The following is a 20,519-nucleotide window of genomic DNA, read 5'->3' as shown; positions in this document are numbered from 1 at the left end:
AAGTGACCCAGTTACGGGGTGCGTAACACCAGTTGCCCCGATTAACCAATGGTCCAGTTAACAGGAATCCATTGTTCGATAATTGACCATGAATCAGATCTACAGGTGGTTGTTAAGCTTATTCCTTCAAATTCCTGTTGGCTTCCATAATTATTTTAGCCACCTGCTCCACAGTTATCAGAGTGTCTGTGTGTGCTCTTTACAACTTGCCAGACTGCCCTAGGGTATACAGTTCCACAAGAATAGTGAGAGGATAGAACAGGGAGACCCAGGGATTCAGGTACGTGCTTCTGGTTATAATGAGGGGGTGGATAGGCCATGGCTTTTTCTCTGGAGTGCAGGAAGGTAAGAATGACCCAATATATTTTAATAATTAATTTTTATTCATCTATGTCAACGCCCTTTCTCTACAATGAAATAATTATAATAGAGAAAACTGAATTACAGTACGAATATATATATTAAATAGTTAAATTAAATAAGTAGTGAGGTAGCGTTCATGGGTTCAATATCCATTTAGAAATCAGATGGCAGAGGGGAAGGAGCTGTTCCTGAAACGTTGAGTGTGTGCCTTTGGGTTTCGGTACCTCCTTCCTCATTACCACCTCTCTCTCGGGGTTGAGACTCTTCAACAGTACTGATGAAGGGTCTCTGCCCAAAACATCAACTGTTAACCCTTTTCCATAGATGCTGCCTGGGCTGCTGAGTTCCTCCAGCATTTTGTGGGTGTTGCTTTGGATTTCCAGCATCTGCAGATTTTCTAGCGTTTGTGTCTCTCTGTCTAACTCTTTCTCCCTCTCTCTATCTCTTCATTTAGAAATACAGCACAACAAGCCATATGGTTCAGCAACCAACATATTTGACCCTAGCCTAATCACAGGACAGTTTACAATGGCAAATAAACCTACTAATCCATGTATTTGGATTGCAGGAAGAAACCGGAACACCCAGAGGAAATCCATGCAGCCACAGGGAGAACATACAAAGTTTTTACAGATAGCGTTGGAATTGAACTCAGAACTCCAATGCCCCAAGCTTGAATAGCATCACAATAACTGCTATACTATTCTGGCACCCATAAGATCATGAAGTGCATAGATATGGAGAACAGCCAAAGTCTTCTCCCTACTTTAAGGGAAACCTAAAATTAGATGCTGATATGAAAGAGATGGGAAAGGCAATGCCATTATCCACCTTTCTCCAAGTACATTCATAGGAAAGGATATGGACCTAATTCAGATTAACGGCATGGTCAGATTGAATGTGTTGGGCTGAAGGGCCTGTTACACATAATCTGTCTATGCTATTACTCAATGCCCTGTCTAAACCTCACCATGTTTCCCTTAACTTAAGTCACTCATCATAGCCTACATCTGTGATCAAGCTTTATGTTTGCTGATGTATCAGTCCAGATCAATATGTGACGGCATTGACGTTCAACCATCCTGAATGGTAGAATCAAATACAGATGTCAGTTAGAGGTGGGAGATGTATATACCCAGGATGTACACTAATGGCCACTTCCAATGAAGTAATAATTTCAATGAATATAAAAAACAAGGTTTTAATTGTTTAATTAATTTTTCATGGAAACCTGTTTCAGCTGTCTGAGAAATATGGTCCGATCTTCAGCATCAAGCTTGGGACAATGAGAGTGGTGGTCCTGACTGGTTACGAGACAGTGAAGGATGCTCTTGTCAACCATCCAGATGAATTTGGAGGAAGAGCCTACATCCCAATATTTGATGATTTAACACACGGTTATGGTAACTCTCACCATTATTATTATGAAATCTATATTAACATTTAATTGCATCCTCACTGCACTCAGTTCGGTTCCTGATAGAGGTTTGTTATTTTACAGTGATAAACTTAAATGGACCCTGGACAGAACAGAACTCTTCAAGATAGATAAATAACAGAGAATTAATGGGGGATTTCCTGTAACAGGGTATTACAGACAAAATACTAGCATGGATAAAGCAGTAGCTGACTGGCAGGAGGCAAAGAGTGGGAATAAAGGGAGTCTTTTCTGGTTGGCTGCTGCTGACTAGTGGTGTTCCACAAGGTTCTGTGTTGGAACCACTTCTTTTTTACATTACATGTGAAATGCTCTGGTTCCATCAGCTGTGTAAGCCTAGGGAAGACAATCTCCAGCCCCACCAAACATGTGAGAAACCCCCCCCCCCACCCCACCCATTTGTGTGGATGCTGCGTGATTCGTTACCCTGTTACAAATAAGTACCACAAAATAACAGACAGTATACTGCACATGATTAAATTATTTAGCTTTACAATTCCTAATTCAACTAAAGGGTTAGTAAAAAAAAAGGAAAAGGGCCCATTTTAATGAAACAGTCTAACGTGCGCGGGTTGGAGCTCACGGTTTCTCCTTCACCGATCCTCCTTTGATCTCCCCAGCCTTCGTCAAATCATGACCCCACTCCAGATCGAGTCCTACAACCTCTTCTCTCGAGCATCTTCTCACTTCATCTCCCGCCGAACATCTTACACAGATGTCAGGCACACAACACGAAAACACCCTCCATTCATTGGATGGTTCACATTCCAAAGCACCCATTATCTCTAATCATAACCCAAGCCCTGCTTCTGCAGAACAACCATTATGTGAGCAATGAAACCTTTTCCATGGTGTTATATAAGCAATAAATATCAAGAACATGAGATGTAGAGCCCTTGAAATGGAGTCCATAGGTTGAGGGAACATTTCAATGATGGGCAAGTGAAGTTGAGTGAAGTAATCATTTTTTGGTTCAAAGCCCTGATGGTTGAGAGGTAATAACTGTTCCTAAACCTGGTGGTGTGAGTTCCCCTGATGAGGACTCATAGACCGCTGGTTCCCTCCTTCTGATGTCAATACTCATCTCCTGGGTCTTGCTGAAGTTGAGCAAGAGGTTGTTGTTATGGGATCACTCAGAATCAATATACTAGTGAGCATATTTCCTACACTATAATATTGATCATTTCAAAAATTGTTCTTGGTTGTTGAGTGCTTGAGAGATCCAAGGCCATCAGAGTGGCTGCATTAAAGGTAAGTCTTCATTCTTGGTTCACTGTTGTCCATCTAAAGTTTGGTATTTAAAACTGATGCTACTCTCAATTTATCTAGCAGATTGCATTGGGAAGTTGTCACATAAATGGATTTAATTATAGGGATCATATTTGGTAGTGGGGAATCCTGGAAGCAGATGCGAAGGTTCGCCATATCCACCCTACGGGACTTTGGGATGGGCAAGAAAACTATAGAAGATAAAATCATTGAAGAAGCCCACTTTCTGATAAAATTGCTTGAATCCTGTAAAGGTGAGTCTGCAGACTAATTTCAGATGTGCATTAATGAGTAGTAGAAATTCATATTCCAGGAGAAAAGACATTGGTCCATCGGTATGTGTTTGCTCTGTCTCTAGCTAACTGGTAAATTTCCATTGGATCTGTGTCTTTGACCTAAACACTGCCACCAATATCAAGAGCCAGACATTCATAAAAGAGACTATTCAAGGTGTTATTCAGCATTGTCACTAATTTGAAATGATCTGAATTGCTGCAGGCCAAGAATTTAATCCAACCATTCAATTAAATGCTGCTGTGGCCAATATCATCTGTTCCATAGTTTTTGGTGATAGATTTGAATACGATGATGAAAGGTTCATTGCTTTAGTGAAGAGAGTGAATGAAAACATTCAGCTTGCTGGTTCTCCAATGGTTCAGGTAAATCTAATTGTTCACCAGAAGTGCAAACGTATTTCAATAATAGATCAGTTGCAACAAGTCCCAGCAGACTTAAATGGTATTTGCCTTTAGACTCAGAGGGACCTGTCCTTTCAGGCACACATTCCTGATCAGCATAACAATGGTAATATAATTCTATGACCAACTATAATTAATATTAATAAAACAATAGATTTTAACAATTATTTCTATTTTTTTTTAAAATTCTCTACTACCTGTAGATTTCAGGTATTGACTATGAATTGATTGTTTTGATGTTGATAGCAATATTTTTACATTACAGCTTTATAATGCATTTCCCATACTGGGATTTCTTCCTGGATCACACAAGAAAATGTTAAAAAATGGAAAATTAACGTGTGGGTTTGTCAAAAACTTTATAAACAAAAGCCGTCAGACACTGGATGCAAATGTTCCAAGGAGCTTTATTGATGTGTTCAATTTAAAACAGCAGCAGGTATGCTCCACACCAGCTTATAATTTTCATATTATCCTTGTTATTGAATTCCAGATTTATTGAAGTACTTGGAATTTAATCCCTCAGTGACCATGGTGAGATTCAAACCCCTGTCTCTGCTTCATTGAAATTGCAGGCCAACAGGCTATGTACAATTGGACTGTGACAATGTCATAATGATTACAATGTGCTTCATTGACGACAAGGGACATGTAATTGTTATGACACTCTGGAGTTTCTTTCCCTTTCCAGTGATATTGGTTGGGATTCAAACATCTATCTCTTGTTCAATGCTTTGCTTTACATGAATTGACTGTTACACTTTCGCAATGATTGTAATGTGGTTCATTGACACCCTAGAATTCCTTTACCCTTCTAATGATATTGGATGATGGTTAAATATCAGCCAGGGCTTCAGGGGAAATGAAGGCTGTTCCTCTGGGGTCTATTTTCCTATCCAACCAAGGGGGCAACAAGGTTCTGAGAAGTTAACACCTTGGACAGCTCAGCACACTTTTGTCCCACCACTGGACAGAGGAAAACCAATGCTCCCCTAACACTTGACTCACACGCAGTGCTGTGTTACTAATTACTTATTTGGCCCTTTGATTATAGACCTAGGTGAAATACAACACCCTCAGTTGCGAAAGATCAAAGATCCAAAAACTGCTTAATGTTACTAACACTGGACAACAAAGATTTTGCTTCTTGAATACTTTTGGGTGTATCTTATGGATTTTAGGCTGGTGATCATGCAAAACTCCATGATATTTCCCTATCATGCACCATTTTTTTGTGAAATCACCTATGTTTGTTATCTCAAATCAATTAAAATGTTGCTCACAATGTAAGCAGAAAAGTTTTCTATCTTGTCCAGACATGGCTGGGCAGATGCTGTAAGGCAGTACAGGTTTGAGAAAAACAGGATATGGAGTCTGGAGACAAACAAAGAAGCCACAATACATGGGTTATTTAAGTTGAGTGAGCCTCATCTGATACATCAATCTCAGTTAAATGACCCAGTTAGAGACTTGGATTTGTCAAAGGCAAAAGCAGAATTACTGGGTTCAAGACTGCAAACTTGTAATCTGCTGTCACCATGCACTAGACTTCCCATGAAGGATTTCAATATTTGAGACAGACATTTCCCAGAATAACTGATTAAGCAAGACATTTTCGTTGGTCCTCAAATCAAACAGGTCATCAATAACAGGCAAATCAAAGAACTTCTAGTAGGACTGGAGAGTATTACATGGAAGACATTCAAGGATGTTGTTGAAAATTGTCTTGGCAACTACAGAGCATCAAACTATGTGCAGCTGGTTGACAACATGCTTCAAGAAGACAAAACCATGAAGTGCAACACGTCATTAAAGATTTATTTTCTACATTCCCATTTAGACTTCTTCCCTGTAAATCTTGGTGCTGTCAGTGATGAGCACGATGAAAGGTTTTGCCTGGACATTGTGGTTATGGAGAAATAGTATCAGCACAACTGGAACCCATTGGTGCTGGCTAATTATTCTTGGACACAAGCAAGCAGCCTTAGATGCTGAATAGAAATGAAACTCTACAAAAAATATTTTTTGCTTTGTTGAACTATTGCAAAGCATCAGCACCATTATGCAATTAAATGCATTATATTCAATAAAGTTAATTTCTTGTTGCTCCAAATTCCTACATGGTACAAGTAGACTGAAATTATATTTGCGTTCAGCTTCAAGCAGTCTATCATAAACAGAAAAAAACTTATGAGGAAGCAAAATATTAAAAAAAAATTGTTGTCCAGTGTAATTACATTAAATACTCATATTTTAATGTTTATTTTCATGCAAAATAAATAATATTCAAATGACATTGAACAATTATATTTAGAAGTATTAAGACATCAGTGAAAATTTTTAATAAATATTACAGAATCAGTTTTATTATTACTGACATAAAGAATGTGTTGGTTTATGGTAGCAGTATAGTACAATACTAAAATAAGCAGAAATTTATTAAAATATACAGAACATAAATAAATATAGCAAAATAGATCAAATATTGAGGGAGATTTTATGGGTTAATGAAATGTTCGGAAAGCTGATGGCAGAGGAAGAGTTAAGATATGAGGAGAGTATGACTATACTCTGGAGTTTAGAAGACTGAGGAGATCTCATTGAAACCTCTTGAATATCAAAAGGCCCAGATGGACTGGCCATGGAAAGGCTATTTCCTGTAGTGGGGGACAGAATCACAATACAAGGAAGGTCCTTTATAACCGAGATGAGGTGGAATTTTTTTAGCCAGAAGGTGTACAATCTGTGGAATTCATTGGCACAGATGGTTGTGGAGGCCTAGTCTTTTGGTATGCAAGGCCTTTCCTTCATACGTTCTACCAGTCTGTTGTCACCACTACAATCTTCTATGCGGTGGTGTGCTGGGGCAATGGCATCAACAAAGGTGATGCCAACAGGCTCAAAGAACTGATTAGAATGGCTGGCTCAGTTATAGGAGTCAAACTAGACGTACAGGAGGCTGTGGTAGTACAGAGGCCCCCTACTGAAAATCCTGGCAGTTCTCGATGATATGTCTCACCCTCTAGATGCCACCTTGGTGAAATGGAGGAGCACTTTTTGTAATAGACAAAGACAACAGCACTGCTCCAAAGAGCACTATATGAGGTCATCTTACCCTTGGCTATTAGGGTCTATAATGTGTCAACCTATAGCCAGGGAATTGATGACCACCCCCCCCCCCCCCCACCGTGAGCTTGAGCTTTATTCTTTCTTGCTGCTCTTCTAATATTTGTATATTTGTGTATATGTGCACTTGTAATGCTACTGTGGCACTGTAATTTCCTTTGCGATTAATAAAGTATCTACAGGGTGTCGAGGGTTATGGGGAGATAGGAAGAGAATGGAGTTAAGGGGGGCGATTAATTCAGCCATGATAGATTGGTGAATTAGGCTTGGAGGGCAGAATGGCCTTACTCTGCTCCTGTGTCTTATGGTCTTTTGCAGGAATCAGGTAACCCAAATACATATTTCCATGAAAACAACCTGATATTCACAGTAACCAACCTGTTTGGTGCTGGGATGGAGACAACTTCAAGCACCCTTCGTTGGGCTATGCTACTGATGATGAAATATCCACAGATTCAGGGTGAGGAGCATCTGATTGATGACTGTTTTCCCTCATGTGAGAATCTGGGCTTTAACCCTGCTGCTGAGTGCATTAACCATTTCCTTGTGTTCCAGAAAAAGTCCACGATGAAATCACCACCGTCATTGGTTCAGAGCGGTTCCCCAGAACTGGAGATCGGAAAAATTTGCCGTACACCGATGCAGTGATCCATGAAATCCAGAGGTTTGCTAACATTGTGCCATTGAACCTCATGCACTCAACAACAGAGGACGTGAACTTCAAAGGATATTTCCTTCCAAAGGTACGTGAGGTGAAGTGAGTGGCTGATAGTCCCTAAAATGCTAGTAGTTCTTCTAGGAAATTTGCAAATGGATTATTTCTGCTTCACTTTCCAATTTCTGTGTGTGATTTTACATAACAAATAAAAAAAGAGCTTTGGCCAATGGCCAATCTGGACATTGGAAGTTTGGAATGGAGGGAATTCAATCAGGTCCATTGCCCAAGGATAAAAAGGCAGCAGCAAGTCATGGCAGTGAAAAAGAGCTTTGACCAGCGATCAATTGCTATTTGGGATTAATTAGTAAAAGTAAATTAAAGGATGACAGGTGCAACAGCAGCAGCTTTTGTCGGAGTAGACATAGCCAGAGTGGTGATCTTGAAGCTTTATTGAAGAGAGGCTTCACTCAGAGAAAGCAAAGGAAAGAAATGCTCAAGTTATTTTTCCCTTCTCTTCTTTATATCTGCTCAGCTAGGACAGCAGAGATGCCAGGCAGAATAGTGGAATGCTCCTCTTGTGGGATGTGGGAAGGCAGGGAGACCTCCAGTCTCCCTGACAACTACAACTGTGAGAATTGTATCCAGCTTCAGCTTCTAACAGGTCACGCTAAAGAGCTGGAACTGGAATTGAATGAATGGGAGGCTGAGAGGGGTGATAGATACGACATATGGAGAAGTAGTTACACCCAAGGTGCAAGACACAGGAAACTAGGTGACAGTCAGGAAGGGGAAAGGGGTTAAGGAGCCAGTGCAGAATACCCCGGTGGCCATCCCCTCAACAACAGGTATATAACTTCGGACACTTTCGGGGAGGGGGAAAGGAAGGAAATCTAACAGAGGGAAGTCACAGTGGTCGGGTCTCTGGCACTGAATCTGCCTCTGTGACTCAGAGGGAAGGGGGCAGAAGAGGCCATGCTGTGGTGATAGAGGATTCATTATTTAGGGGAACAGACAGATGGTTCAGTGGGTGAGAACAAGATTCCCAGATGGTATGTCGTCTCCCAGGTGCCAGGGTCCAGGATATATCGGATAGAGTCCTCTGCATTCTTAAGTGGGAGGGTTAACAGCCAAAGGTCGTGGTCCATGTAGGCACCAATGACATGGGTAGGATGAGAGATGAGGTTTTGCATAGGGGCTTCAGGGAGTTAGGTGCTAAATTAAAGGGCAGGACCTTCAGTGTTACAATCTCAGGAATGCCACCCTTGCCATGTGCTAGTGAGGCCACAATTAGGGAGACTAACAGTTTAATATCTGGCTAAGCAGTTGGTGTAGGAGGGAGGGCATAAGAATCAAAAGGTTAAGCATGGTGTGACTAATGTCCTGAGCTGCCTGTATTTCAATGCAAGAAGCATCATAGGGGAAGGTGGATAATAGTGCTGAGGATGAGGTAGCTGGTTTACAAACAGAGGCAATGCGCAGTGAGGAGAGGATGAGTTGCAATGTAAAAGTGGACAAAATCAGGAAGGGTGAATGCAGGACTGAAACTGTTGTGTTTGAAAGCGCACAGTATGCGAAATAAGGTAGATGAACGCAGCACGATTGCAAATTGGCAGGTATGGTGTTGTAGGCATCACTGAATCAAGGCTGAAAGATTATACCTGAGATCTTGATGTCAAAGGGTACACATTGTATCGAAAGGACAGGGAGGAAGGCAGAGGGGGCCCAGATGCTGGTTTGGTAAAAAAAATGAAATCAATTCATCAGAAGGTGTTTAAATCATTGTAGATAGAGCTAAAGAACTGCAAAGGTAAAAAGATCCTGATGGAAGTTGATTACAGATCCCCAAACAGCAGTAAGGATGTGGCCTAAAAAATTACAACAGGAGATAGAAAATGCATGCCAAAAGGGCAATGTTACAATAGTCATGGGGGACTTAAATATGCAGGTAAATTTGGAAAATCGGGTTGGTGCTGGATTTCAGGAGGCAGAATTTCTGAAGTGCCTATGAGATAGCTTTTCAGAGCAACTCATGGTTGAGCCCACTGGAGGATCAGCTATGGTGGATTGGGTGTTTTGCAATGAACCAGAATTGATTAGAGAGCTTGAGATAAATAAACTATTAGGGGAAAGTGATCATAATATGATCGATTTCGCCCTAAAATTTGACGAGAAGCTAAAGTCTGATGTATCAGTATAACAGTGGAGTGAAGGAAATTACGGAGGCATGGAAGAGGAGTTGGCCAGAATTGCTTGGAAAAGAACACTGGCGGGAATGACAACAGAGAGCAATGGCTGGAATTTCTGGAAGCAATTTGGAAGACACAGGATATATACATCCCAAAGAAGGAAGAAGTATTCTAAAGGAAAGATGACACAATCATAGCTAACAAAAGAAGTCAAACACAACATAAAAACCAAAGAGAGGGCATATAACAAAGCAACAATTACTGGGAAGTTAGATTGGGAAGCTTTTAGAAATCAATAAAGCCAACTTAAAAAGTCATTAAGAAGGTAAAGATGGAATACAAACAAGCTAGCCAATATTAGCCAATAATATTAAAGAAGATACTTAAGATACAAAGTATAAAAAAGTGTAAAAAATGCAAGAGTGGATATACAACTGCTGGAAAACGATGTTGGAGAGGTAGTAAGGGGGAACAATAAAGTGATGGATAACTTGAAAAAGGATTTTGCATCAGTCTTCACTGTGGAAGGCAATAGCAGTCTGATGGAAGTTTCTGCTGTCAGGGGGCATGGAGTGTGTGAAGTTACCATAACTAGAGAGAAGGTTCTTGGGAAACTGAAAGATCTGAAGTTAGGTAAGTCACCTGGACTAGATGGTGTACATCACTTCTGAAAGTCTGGCTGAAGAGATTGTGAAGGCTTTAGTAATCATCTTTCAAGAATCACTCGATTCTGTAATGGTTCATAAAGTCTGGAAAATTACAAATGTCCTTTCACTCTTCAAGAATGGAAAGAGGCGGAAGAAAGAAAGCTATAGACCATTTAGTCTGACCTCAGTGGTTGGGAGGATGTTGGTCATTTGTTAAGGATGAGTTCTCAGGTATTTGGAGGCACATGATAAAACTGTTGGAAACCTTTGAAGAAATAACAAGCAGGATAGACAAAGTAGAATTGGTTGATGTTGGATTTTCAGAAGGTCTGTGACATACATGAGGCTGCTTAACAAGCTATGAGCCCATGTTATTACAAGGAAAGTTTTAGCATGGATAAAGCAATGGCTGATTGGCAGGAGGTAAAGAGTGGGAATAAAGGGGGCCTTTCTGTGTGGCTGCCAACGACTTATCGTGTTCCACAGGGGCCTATGTAAGGATTGATTATTTTTATGTTATACAGTGCCTATAAAAAACATTCACTCCCAACCCCCACCAGAAGTCTTTATGTCTTATTGGTTTACAACATTGAGCCACAATGGATTTAATTTGGATCTTTGACACTGATCAACTGAAAAAGAATCTTTCATGCCAAAGTAAAAGCAGCTCTCTACAAAGTGCTCTAAATTAGTTACAACTATAAAACACAAATATTTTATTGCACAGTTATTCACCCCCTTCAAGTCAGTAATTAGTAGATGCACCTTTGGCAGCAATTACAGCCTTGAACCTGTATATAGGTCTTTATCAGCTTGCACATCTGGTCACTGCAATTTTCCCCATTCTTCTTTGGAAACTGCTCAAGCTCTGTCAGATTGCATGGGGATCATGAGTGAACAGCTGCTTTCAAGTTCAGCCGCAAATCCTCAGTTGGCTTGAGGTCTGGACTCTGACTTGGCCACTCCAGGACATTAACTTTGTTGACATTAAGCCATTCCTGTATAGCTTTGGTTTTAAGCTTGGGCTCATTGTCTTGCCGGAAAACAAATCTTCTCCCAAATCACAGTTCTCTTGCAGACTGCGTCAGGTTTTCTTCCAGGATTTCCCTGTAGTTGGCTACATTCATTTTACCCTCTACCTCACTGCTGCAGTGAAACATTCCTACGGCATGATGCAACCACCATTATGCTTCATGGTGGGGATGGCGTGTTTTTGATTATGTGCGGTGTTTGGTTATGGCAAATATAGCATTTAGTCTGATGGCCAAAATGCTTGATTCTGGTTTCATCACACCATAGAACCTTCTTCCAGATGACATCAGAGTCTTCCCTATGCCTTCTGGCAAAGTCTAGCCAAGATTTCATGTGAGTTTTTTCAGCAGTGGCTTTCTCTTTGCCACTCTCCCGTAAGGCTGCGACTGGTGAAGCACTCAGGTCACAGTTGTTTCAGTCTCTCCCATCTCAGCCATTGAAGCTTCTAACTCCAGAGTGGTCATAGGTCTCTTGGTGACATCCCTCACTCATCTCCTCTTTCCTGGTCACTCAGTTCACTTCTCAGCTCTCAGAAGATTTACAGTTGTGCCATTTTCTTTCCATTTTTGATGATTGACTTAACTGTACTCCAAGGGATTGTCAGTGACTTGGAAATTTTCTTGTATCTATCTCCTGATAAAAACTTTTTCTTAAAGTTGCTTGGAGTGTTCCTTTGTCTTTGCGGTGTAGTTTCTGCCAGGATACTGACTCACCAGAGTTGAACCTTCCAGACACAGATGTATTTTTCCTACGAGGAAATCTGCAGATGCTGGAAATTCAAGCAACACACACAAAATGCTGGTGGAACACAGCAGGCCAGGCAGCATCTATAAGGAGAAGCATTGTCGACGTTTCGGGCCAAGACCCTTCGTCAGGACTAACTGAAAGGAAAGATAGTAAGAGATTTGAAAGTAGTGGGGGGAGGGGGAAATGCGAAATGATAGGAGAAGACCTGAGGGGGTGGGGTGAAGCTAAGAGCTGGAAAGGAGATTGCCGAAAATGATACCAAGCTGGAGAAGGGAAAGGATCATGGGATGGGAGGCCTTGGGAGAAAGAAAGTGGGTGGGGGGAAGCACCATCTGCTCTCATTCCATCCGCCCACCACCCCACTCGGGATATGGTTCCCCTTGTCCTCACCTACCACCCCACCAGCCTCCAGGTCCAACGTATAATTCTCCATAACTTCCGCCACCTTCAACGGGATCCCACTACCAAGCACATCTTTCCCTCCCCCACTTCTGCTTTCTGCAGGGATCGCTCCCTACGCAAATCCCTTGTCCACTAGTCCCCCCCCCATCCCTTCCCATTGATCTCCCTCCTGGCACTTATCCTTGTAAGCGGAACAAGTGCTACACCTGCCCTTACACTTCCTCCCTCACCACCATTCAGGACCCCAGACAGTCCTTCCAGGTCAGGCGACACTTCACCTGTGAGTCGGCTGGTGTGATATACTGCATCCGGTGCTCCCGGTGTGGCCTTTTATATATTGGTGAGACCCGACGCAGACTGGGAGACCGTTTCGCTTAACACCTACACTCTGTTCGCCAGAGAAAGCAGGATCTCCCAGTGGCCACACATTTTAATTCCACATCCCATTCCCATTCTGATATGTCTATACATGGCCTCCTCTACTGTCAAGATGAAGCCACACTCAGGTTGGAGGAACAACACCTTACATACCGGCTGGGTAGCCTCCAACCTGATGGCATGAACATTGACTTCTCTAACTTCCATTAATGCCCCTCCTCCCCTTCTTACCCCATCCCTGACATATTTAGTTGTTTGCCTGTTCTCCATCTCCATCTGGTGCTTTCTCCCCGCTCCTTTCTTTCTCCTGAGGCCTCCCGTCCCATGACCCTTTCCCTTCTCCAGCTCGGTATCACTTTCGCCAATCACCTTTCCAGCTCTTAGCTTCATCCCAACCCCTCCGGTCTTCTCCTATCATTTCGCATTTCCCCCTCCCCCCACTACTTTAAAATCTCTTACTATCTTTCCTTTCAGTTAGTCCTGATGAAGGGTCTCAGCTCGAAACGTCGACAGTGCTTCTCCTTATAGATGCTGCCTGGCCTGCTGTGTTCCACCAGCATTTTGTGTGTGTGTGTTTTTCCTACAATCAATTGAAGCACCTTGACTGCACACAGGTGATCTCCATTTAACTAATTATGTAACTTCTAAAACCAATTGGCTGCATCTGTGATGATTTGGTGTGTCATATTAAAAGGGGGGGCGAATACTTATGCAATCAATTATTTTGAGTTTTATATTTGTAATTAATTTAGATCACTTTGGCGAGATCTGTTTTCACTTTTCTGTTGATTGATGTCAAAAATCCAAATTAATCCACTGTGATTCAATGCTATAAAACAATAAAACATGAAAACTTCTAGGGAGGGTGAATACTTTTTATATGCACTGTATATTAATGTTTTGTATGATGGAATTGATGGCATTTTGCAAATTTTGCAGATAATATGAAGATGGGTGGAGGAGCAGGTAGTTTTGAGGAAGTAGAGAGACTACAGAAGGATGTGGATTAGGAGAATGGGCAAAGAAATAGTAGAAGGAACACTGTATCTAGAAGTGTATGATCTTGCACTTTGGTTGAAGAAATGAAAGGGCTGACTATTTTCTAAATGGAGAGAAAATACAAACAACTGAGGTGCAAAGGGCCTTGATAGTCCTTGTGCAGAATTCCCTAAAGGTTAATTTCCAGGTTGAGGCTGTGGTGAGGAAGGCAAATGCAAAGCTAGCATTAATTTGTGTCACCACCCACAGCTGCAGTCTGTTAATTCAATTTGCTGACAACACCACACTGATTGACCTTATCTACAATAATAACGAGGCAGCTGACAGAGAAGAAGTCATCACCCTGACACAGTGGTGTCAAGTAAACAACTTCTCCCTCTGTGTCGCAAAAACTAAGGAGCTGGTTGTGAACTGCAGGAGGAATGGAGACAGACTAATCCCTATTGACATCAATGGGTCTGGGGTTGAGAGGGTGAACAGCTTTAAGTTCCTCGGCATAAACATCACCAAGGATTTCACATGGTCTGAAGATGACCGGCTGTGTGGTGAAAAAAGGCATAACAGTGCCTCTTTCACCTCAGATGGTTTAAGAAGTTTGGTACGGGCCCCCAAATCCTAAGAACTTTCTACAGGGACACAATTGAGAGCATCCTGACTGGCTGCATCACTGCCTGGTATGAGAACTGTACTTCCCTCGATCGCAGGACTCTGCAGAGAGTGGTGCGGACAGCCCAGCCCATCTGTAGATGTGAACTTCTCACTATTCAGGGCATTTACAAAGACAAGTGTGTAAAAAGGGCCTGAAGGATTATCAAAGACCTGACTCACCCCAACCACAAACTGTTCTAGATGCTACCATCCAGGAAATGGTTCTGCAGCATAAAAGCAAAGACCAACAGGCTCCAGGACAGCTTCTTCCACCAGGCCATCAGACTGATTAATTCATGCTGATGCTACTGTATTTTTATGTTATATTGACTGTCCTGTTGTACGTAATATTTATTATAAATCACTATAAATTACACATTGCACACTTAGACGAGGACATAACGTAAAGATTTTTACTCCTCATGTATATGAAGGATGTTAGTAATAAAGTCAATTCAATTCAATTTCAAGACGACTGGAATATTAAAACGAGGCTGTAATGTTGAAACTTTATAAAGTTCTGGTGAGGCCTCACTTGGAGTGTTGTCAGCAAGTTTTGGCCCCTTTTCTTAGAAAGGATTAGCTGAAACTGGACACAGTTCAAAGGGTGAGCACAAAATTAATTCCAAGTTTGAATACTAGTCATATGAAAAGCATTTAATGGCTCTGAGCCTGTATTCAATAGAATTCAGAAGAATGAGCGATGACCTCATTGATGGAAATTACATTGGACATTTACAAAATGGAGAAGATAACAACATCTGTTAATCATAAGCTGGAACAATTTGATTCATACTGGGAAAAATGGTTTAACTACATAATGCCTCATAGGCCTGATTTTATTCTCACAAATCAATGAATCTGTTGTAAACAAAAAGATCACTCCCTACTTGTACATAGGTTTTTCCTTTTGCTTGTTCTTTCTTTCCACTCTTTTCTATAAGTGTATACCTCAGATAAATACTTTGTGGAGATTTGTGATATATATGATTATATGATATATATGTACAATGTCTGAAATACATCTTATGGAGATGTTTGATGATGAACTTCAATAAATAAATAAATTACAAAAAAAAAAGAAACCTGTTGAATGGTGAAAGGCCTTGATAGAGCAGATATGGAGAGGATGTTTACTTTGGTGGGAGAGTCTAAAACCGGAGGACACTGACTCAGAATAGAGGAGTGTCATTTTAGAATGGAGAGGAGGATGAATTTCTTTAGCCAGAGAGTGATTAATCTGTTAATTCTATGCTGTGGAGGCCAAGAATTTATGTACATTTAAGACAGAGGTTGATAGATTTTTGATTGGTCAGGGCATGGGGCTGAGAAGAAAATTGGATCAGACATGGTGAAATGGGAGAGCAAACTCAATGGGCCAAATGGCCTAATTCTGCTCCTATTAGTCCATGAGCCAGTAGGGTTGGTTGGTACCATCTGAGGGGAATAATGCTCATAGTGATTTTTGACAAGGTATACATCTCTAGAGTTAGAAGATATGTGATAGTATTGCACCAGTGGTAGCTTTATTACTTCAAATAAGTAATCACTTTTTGTATATATTCCATATGAACATCAGTATAGCAGAAAATGTTACCCCATCCCCAAAAAGGTAAAAAACCTCATTTGGAGAGATTTCTGGAGTTTTATCAATGTCATGATATTTTCTATATTGTTGTATCAAATCAAAACAATCTTAAGCTTTTATCATAGCATATAGAATTACAGTACAATCATTCAAATGTGGGGTTCCACACAGCCATAACCTAGGCCCCATTTGGTTGTAAAATGAATATATTTAATCAAATACTTATTTCCATACTTTGTTTTCCTTATTTTAATAACCTATTAATAATCATAATAATTTTCCAAGTCTTCCATGTCTTCATCTGAACTTTCCACACTCTCTGAGGTGGATGCCTGGTTCTCACAGTCTGCCGGCCTACACATGTCCGTACATGAGGCCAGTAGTAACACACATACAAGTTGGGAGTGAACATTTTTTGGATAGTTACAGGCCAGTAGATCCAGGATGGCATCGGGTGCTGGCTGGCCTTCCATCCAACTGTTCAGCTTCCTCTTCTCTCTCCATCTTCCATCCTCTGCCAACAGGGCTTGGCACTTGTGGGTCCTTCTCCAAACATCTTCTTCATATACATGTTAGTAGGGAAGTGGTGTTAGGTAAATTGAAGAGATTAAAGGCAGATAAATCCCCAGGGCCAGATGGTCTGCATCCCAGAGTGCTTAAGGAAGTAGCCCAAGAAATAGTGGATGCATTAGTGATAATTTTTTAAACTCCTTAGATTCTGGATTAGTTCCTGAAGATTGGAGGGTGGCTAATGTAACCCCACTTTTTAAAAAAGGAGGGAGAGAAAAACCAGGGAATTATAGACCGGTTAGCCTGACATCGGTGGTGGGAACATGCTAGAGTCGGTTATCAAAGATGTGATAACAGCACATTTGGAAAGCGGTGAAATCATCGGACAAAGTCAGCATGGATTTGTGAAAGGAAAATCATGTCTGACGAATATTATAGAATTTTTTGAAGATGTAACTAGTAGAGTGGATAGGGGAGAGCCAGTGGATGTAGTATATTTGGATTTTCAAAAGGCTTTTTACAAGGTCCCACACAGGAGATTAGTGTGCAAACTTAAAGCACACGGTATTGGGGGTATGGTATTGATGTGGATAGAAAATTGGTTGGCAAACAGGAAGCAAAGACTGGGAATAAATGAGACCTTTTCAGAATGGCAGGCAGTGACTAGTGGGGTACCGCAAGGCTCAGTGCTGGGACCCCAGTTATTTACAATATATATTAATGATTTAGATGAGGGAATTAAATGCAGCATCTCCAAGTTTGCGGATGACACGAAGCTGGGCAGTGGTGTTAGCTGTGAGGAGGATGCTAAAAGGATGCAGGGTGACTTAGATAGGTTAGGTGAGTGGGCAAATTCATGGCAGATGCAATTTAATGTGGATAAAAGTGAGGTTATCCACTTTGGTTGCAAGAACAGGAAAACAGATTGTTATCTGAATGGTGGCCGATTAGGAAAAGGGGAGGTGCAACGAGACCTGGGTGTCATTGTACATCAGTCATTGAAGGTGGGCATGCAGGTACAGCAGGCAGTGAAAAAGGCAAATGGTATGTTGGCATTCATAACAAAAGGATTCAAGTACAGGAGCAGGGAGGTTCTACTGCAGTTGTACAAGGCCTTGGTGAGACCGCACCTAGAGTATTGTGTGCAGTTTTGGTCCCCTAATCTGAGGAAAGACATTCTTGCCATAGAGGGAGTACAGAGAAGGTTCACCAGATTGATTCCTGGGATGGCAGGACTTTCATATGAAGAAAGACTGGATCGACTAGGCTTATACTCACTGGAATTTAGAAGATTGAGGGGGGTTCTTATTGAAACGTATAAAATTCTAAAGGGATTGGACAGGCTAGATGCAGGAAGATTGTTTCCGATGTTGGGGAAGTCCAGAATGAGGGGTCACAGTTTAAGGATAAAGGGGAAGCCTTTTAGGACCGAGATGAGGAAAAACTTCTTCACACAGAGAGTGGTGAATCTGTGAAATTCTCTGCCACAGGAAACAGTTGAGGTCGGTTCATTGGCTATATTTAAGAAGTTAGATATGGCCCTTGTGGCTAAAGGGATCGGGGGGTATGGAGAGAAAGCAGGTACAGGGTTCTGAGTTGGATGATCAGCCATGATCATACTGAATGGCGATGCAGGCTTGAAGGGCCGAATGGCCTACTCCTGCACCTATTTTCTATGTTTCTATACCAGCCTGGTAGTTGGCTCGCTATGCATGTTTTGTTAAGCAGTCCTTGCATGGTGGGAGTTGATGACTGTCAATTTCATCTTTTTTGGCACAGGAAAGGAGATACCTGAGCTCATTGACTTGGTGGTCAATGCTTTTGGGGTATACTGGAGACATTTAAATGCCTCCAGTTTGTCCATCAGTTCTGGGGAGAGGTCCCATTCCTGATCCAACTCTAAGAATGTGTCCTGAGTTTCCCTGTTGCTGGTCAGAAGTTTTAGGGCAGCGCGCAACCCGATGTGAGCCCTACAAACCTCTATGCCAACAGAGGCAGCAACCTTCCTGACGTCTACAAGCCTTGTATGGGCTCTAGTGCCACACTTCTGGAACAATGGGGCCTCAATCTTGTCACAAAATGCTAAGACATAATAAAGACATCTGTGTCTTCTGAGCAAATCACTACAGATTGGAATCCCTCTCTTGTGGCATGGGCAGCCATCTGCTTCTTCTTGTTGACACTGAAGAGTTGACACCTCACTGTCTTGAGATGTGATTCTGTTAACATTTGTCATTCGCAGTTGCATATAGAATCTTCTCCTGTAGCTTTGCTCTGTACTCCGCCTTCCTCCATTCATGGACTATGAAGCTAATAAGACTATTTTTGTTACTGACTTTGGTCAGGAAGCTCCTCCACTGCCTCACTATCTATGTGTCTGTGATACTTTGCAAGTCATGACCAGTCTCTTCACCCCATAGAGATCTTCCACTATTCTTGATAGAGTTCTCCTTGTATGTGTCGAACACAACCTCTATTCTGCTACTCTGACTGTCTTCCCTCAGAGCCATAACTGTTGTGGCAACATCTCTGAAAGTAACTTGATCACCTTTCATTCTTTGGACCAAGTTCATTCCATCAACCACTGTAGCCAAATTTCCTGGGAGTTGCTCTTCTACTGCTAAATTTTTCTGCAAGGTTGTGGCTAAAGTAGCTTTATTTGTCTTCCTCAGCGATCCTTCTGGTGTGGACAGGGCCCAGGGCAATGGTCCAAGGGGATAAGAAAGGATATCCTCCATATGTAGACTGCGCCCTTGTGCCATCACTATGATGCGTCCAAACAAAGACCTGTCTGCTTTCAAGATGATCGCCCTCCCATTTGATTTCACTTCTCTCTCACACACATCACTGAATGTTTTCAGCTTGTTGGTTTTCATTGGGTCATGGAATTTCTTTGCTGATGGGTCTTCCTCTAGCCTCTCATCCTTGAAGGTTACATAGCATTGCTCACCAATCTCATATGCCTTCATCAGGTCGGAGGCAATGTCCTTGGGGGCTGCCTTTGCCGTAGAGATGCTAATGAGGTCCTGCTTCTCTGCAAGTGGGTTGACCTATTCATGTTATGAGGCTATCCACTGCTGAAACTGCTTCCTCATCTTTCTGGATTCTTGGCCGCTGTAGTTCCGCAAGACAAAGCTCTGATTTGTTGCCTTGCACCATCTCCCTTAACTGTCCCAGGAATGCACTGCAGTGCTCAGCTGTTGTGTAGTAACGCTCGTTAGCTCCAGCATTCAGGCTGAACCGTGATGTGCCTCCAGGAGTCTGTGTGTCTTTGTTCACTGTGGCTTCAATAGCCTGGTCCACAGGGATCTGCCCAAAGGGGTTGTTACTTGACAGCTGCACTGAGAATTGGCCTGTCTTGAAGGCCTCATACAGAGAAGGATTCTTCTCTGGGAGGTTCATCATCTGAGCAAAATAAGGGGACAGGTACCTGGCATAATTCATCTTATCATAGGCAAAGCACCATGGGATCATGGTTCTTATAGCATGGAGGTGCAACTCCCAGTCCCCCTCACGAGAGGTGCGCAGAAGCCCAAGTACTACGTTCTCTACCATGTCAATGCATGATATCCAGAATGTGGATAGCTCTCCATTGTGGTGATGGAGGTGTTTCAGAAAGCCTGTCCACAGGGTTATCAGCTCAGCTAAGAGTGGACTTCACAGCAGATAGATAGATAGATAGATAGATAGATACTTTATTCATCCCCATGGGGAAATTCAACTTTTTTCCAATGTCCCATACACTTGTTGTAGCAAAACTAATTACATACAATACTTAACTCAGTAAAAAATATGATATGCATCTAAATCACTATCTCAAAAAGCATTAA

The 20,519-nt window shown here is 41.8% G+C and overlaps 1 protein-coding gene across 1 annotated transcript in view; it reads left to right on the top strand.

The window, feature by feature from the left end:
* The window catches only part of LOC140736324 (uncharacterized), a 134,035-nt gene that overhangs the window by 15,055 nt on the left and 98,461 nt on the right, over positions 1 to 20,519 (top strand). The window contains exons 2-7 of the mRNA XM_073062329.1: positions 1,604 to 1,766; positions 3,175 to 3,324; positions 3,569 to 3,729; positions 4,034 to 4,207; positions 7,213 to 7,354; positions 7,450 to 7,637. Of these exons, the coding sequence (XP_072918430.1) occupies positions 1,604 to 1,766; positions 3,175 to 3,324; positions 3,569 to 3,729; positions 4,034 to 4,207; positions 7,213 to 7,354; positions 7,450 to 7,637 (978 nt within the window). The remainder of the gene's footprint in view (positions 1 to 1,603; positions 1,767 to 3,174; positions 3,325 to 3,568; positions 3,730 to 4,033; positions 4,208 to 7,212; positions 7,355 to 7,449; positions 7,638 to 20,519) is intronic.

Source organism: Hemitrygon akajei, chromosome 11, assembly GCF_048418815.1.
Source record: "Hemitrygon akajei chromosome 11, sHemAka1.3, whole genome shotgun sequence".
Lineage (NCBI taxonomy): Eukaryota > Metazoa > Chordata > Chondrichthyes > Myliobatiformes > Dasyatidae > Hemitrygon > Hemitrygon akajei.
The sequence above is the reverse complement of the archived record's forward strand: the minus strand, read 5'-3'. Positions and strand labels throughout refer to the sequence as shown.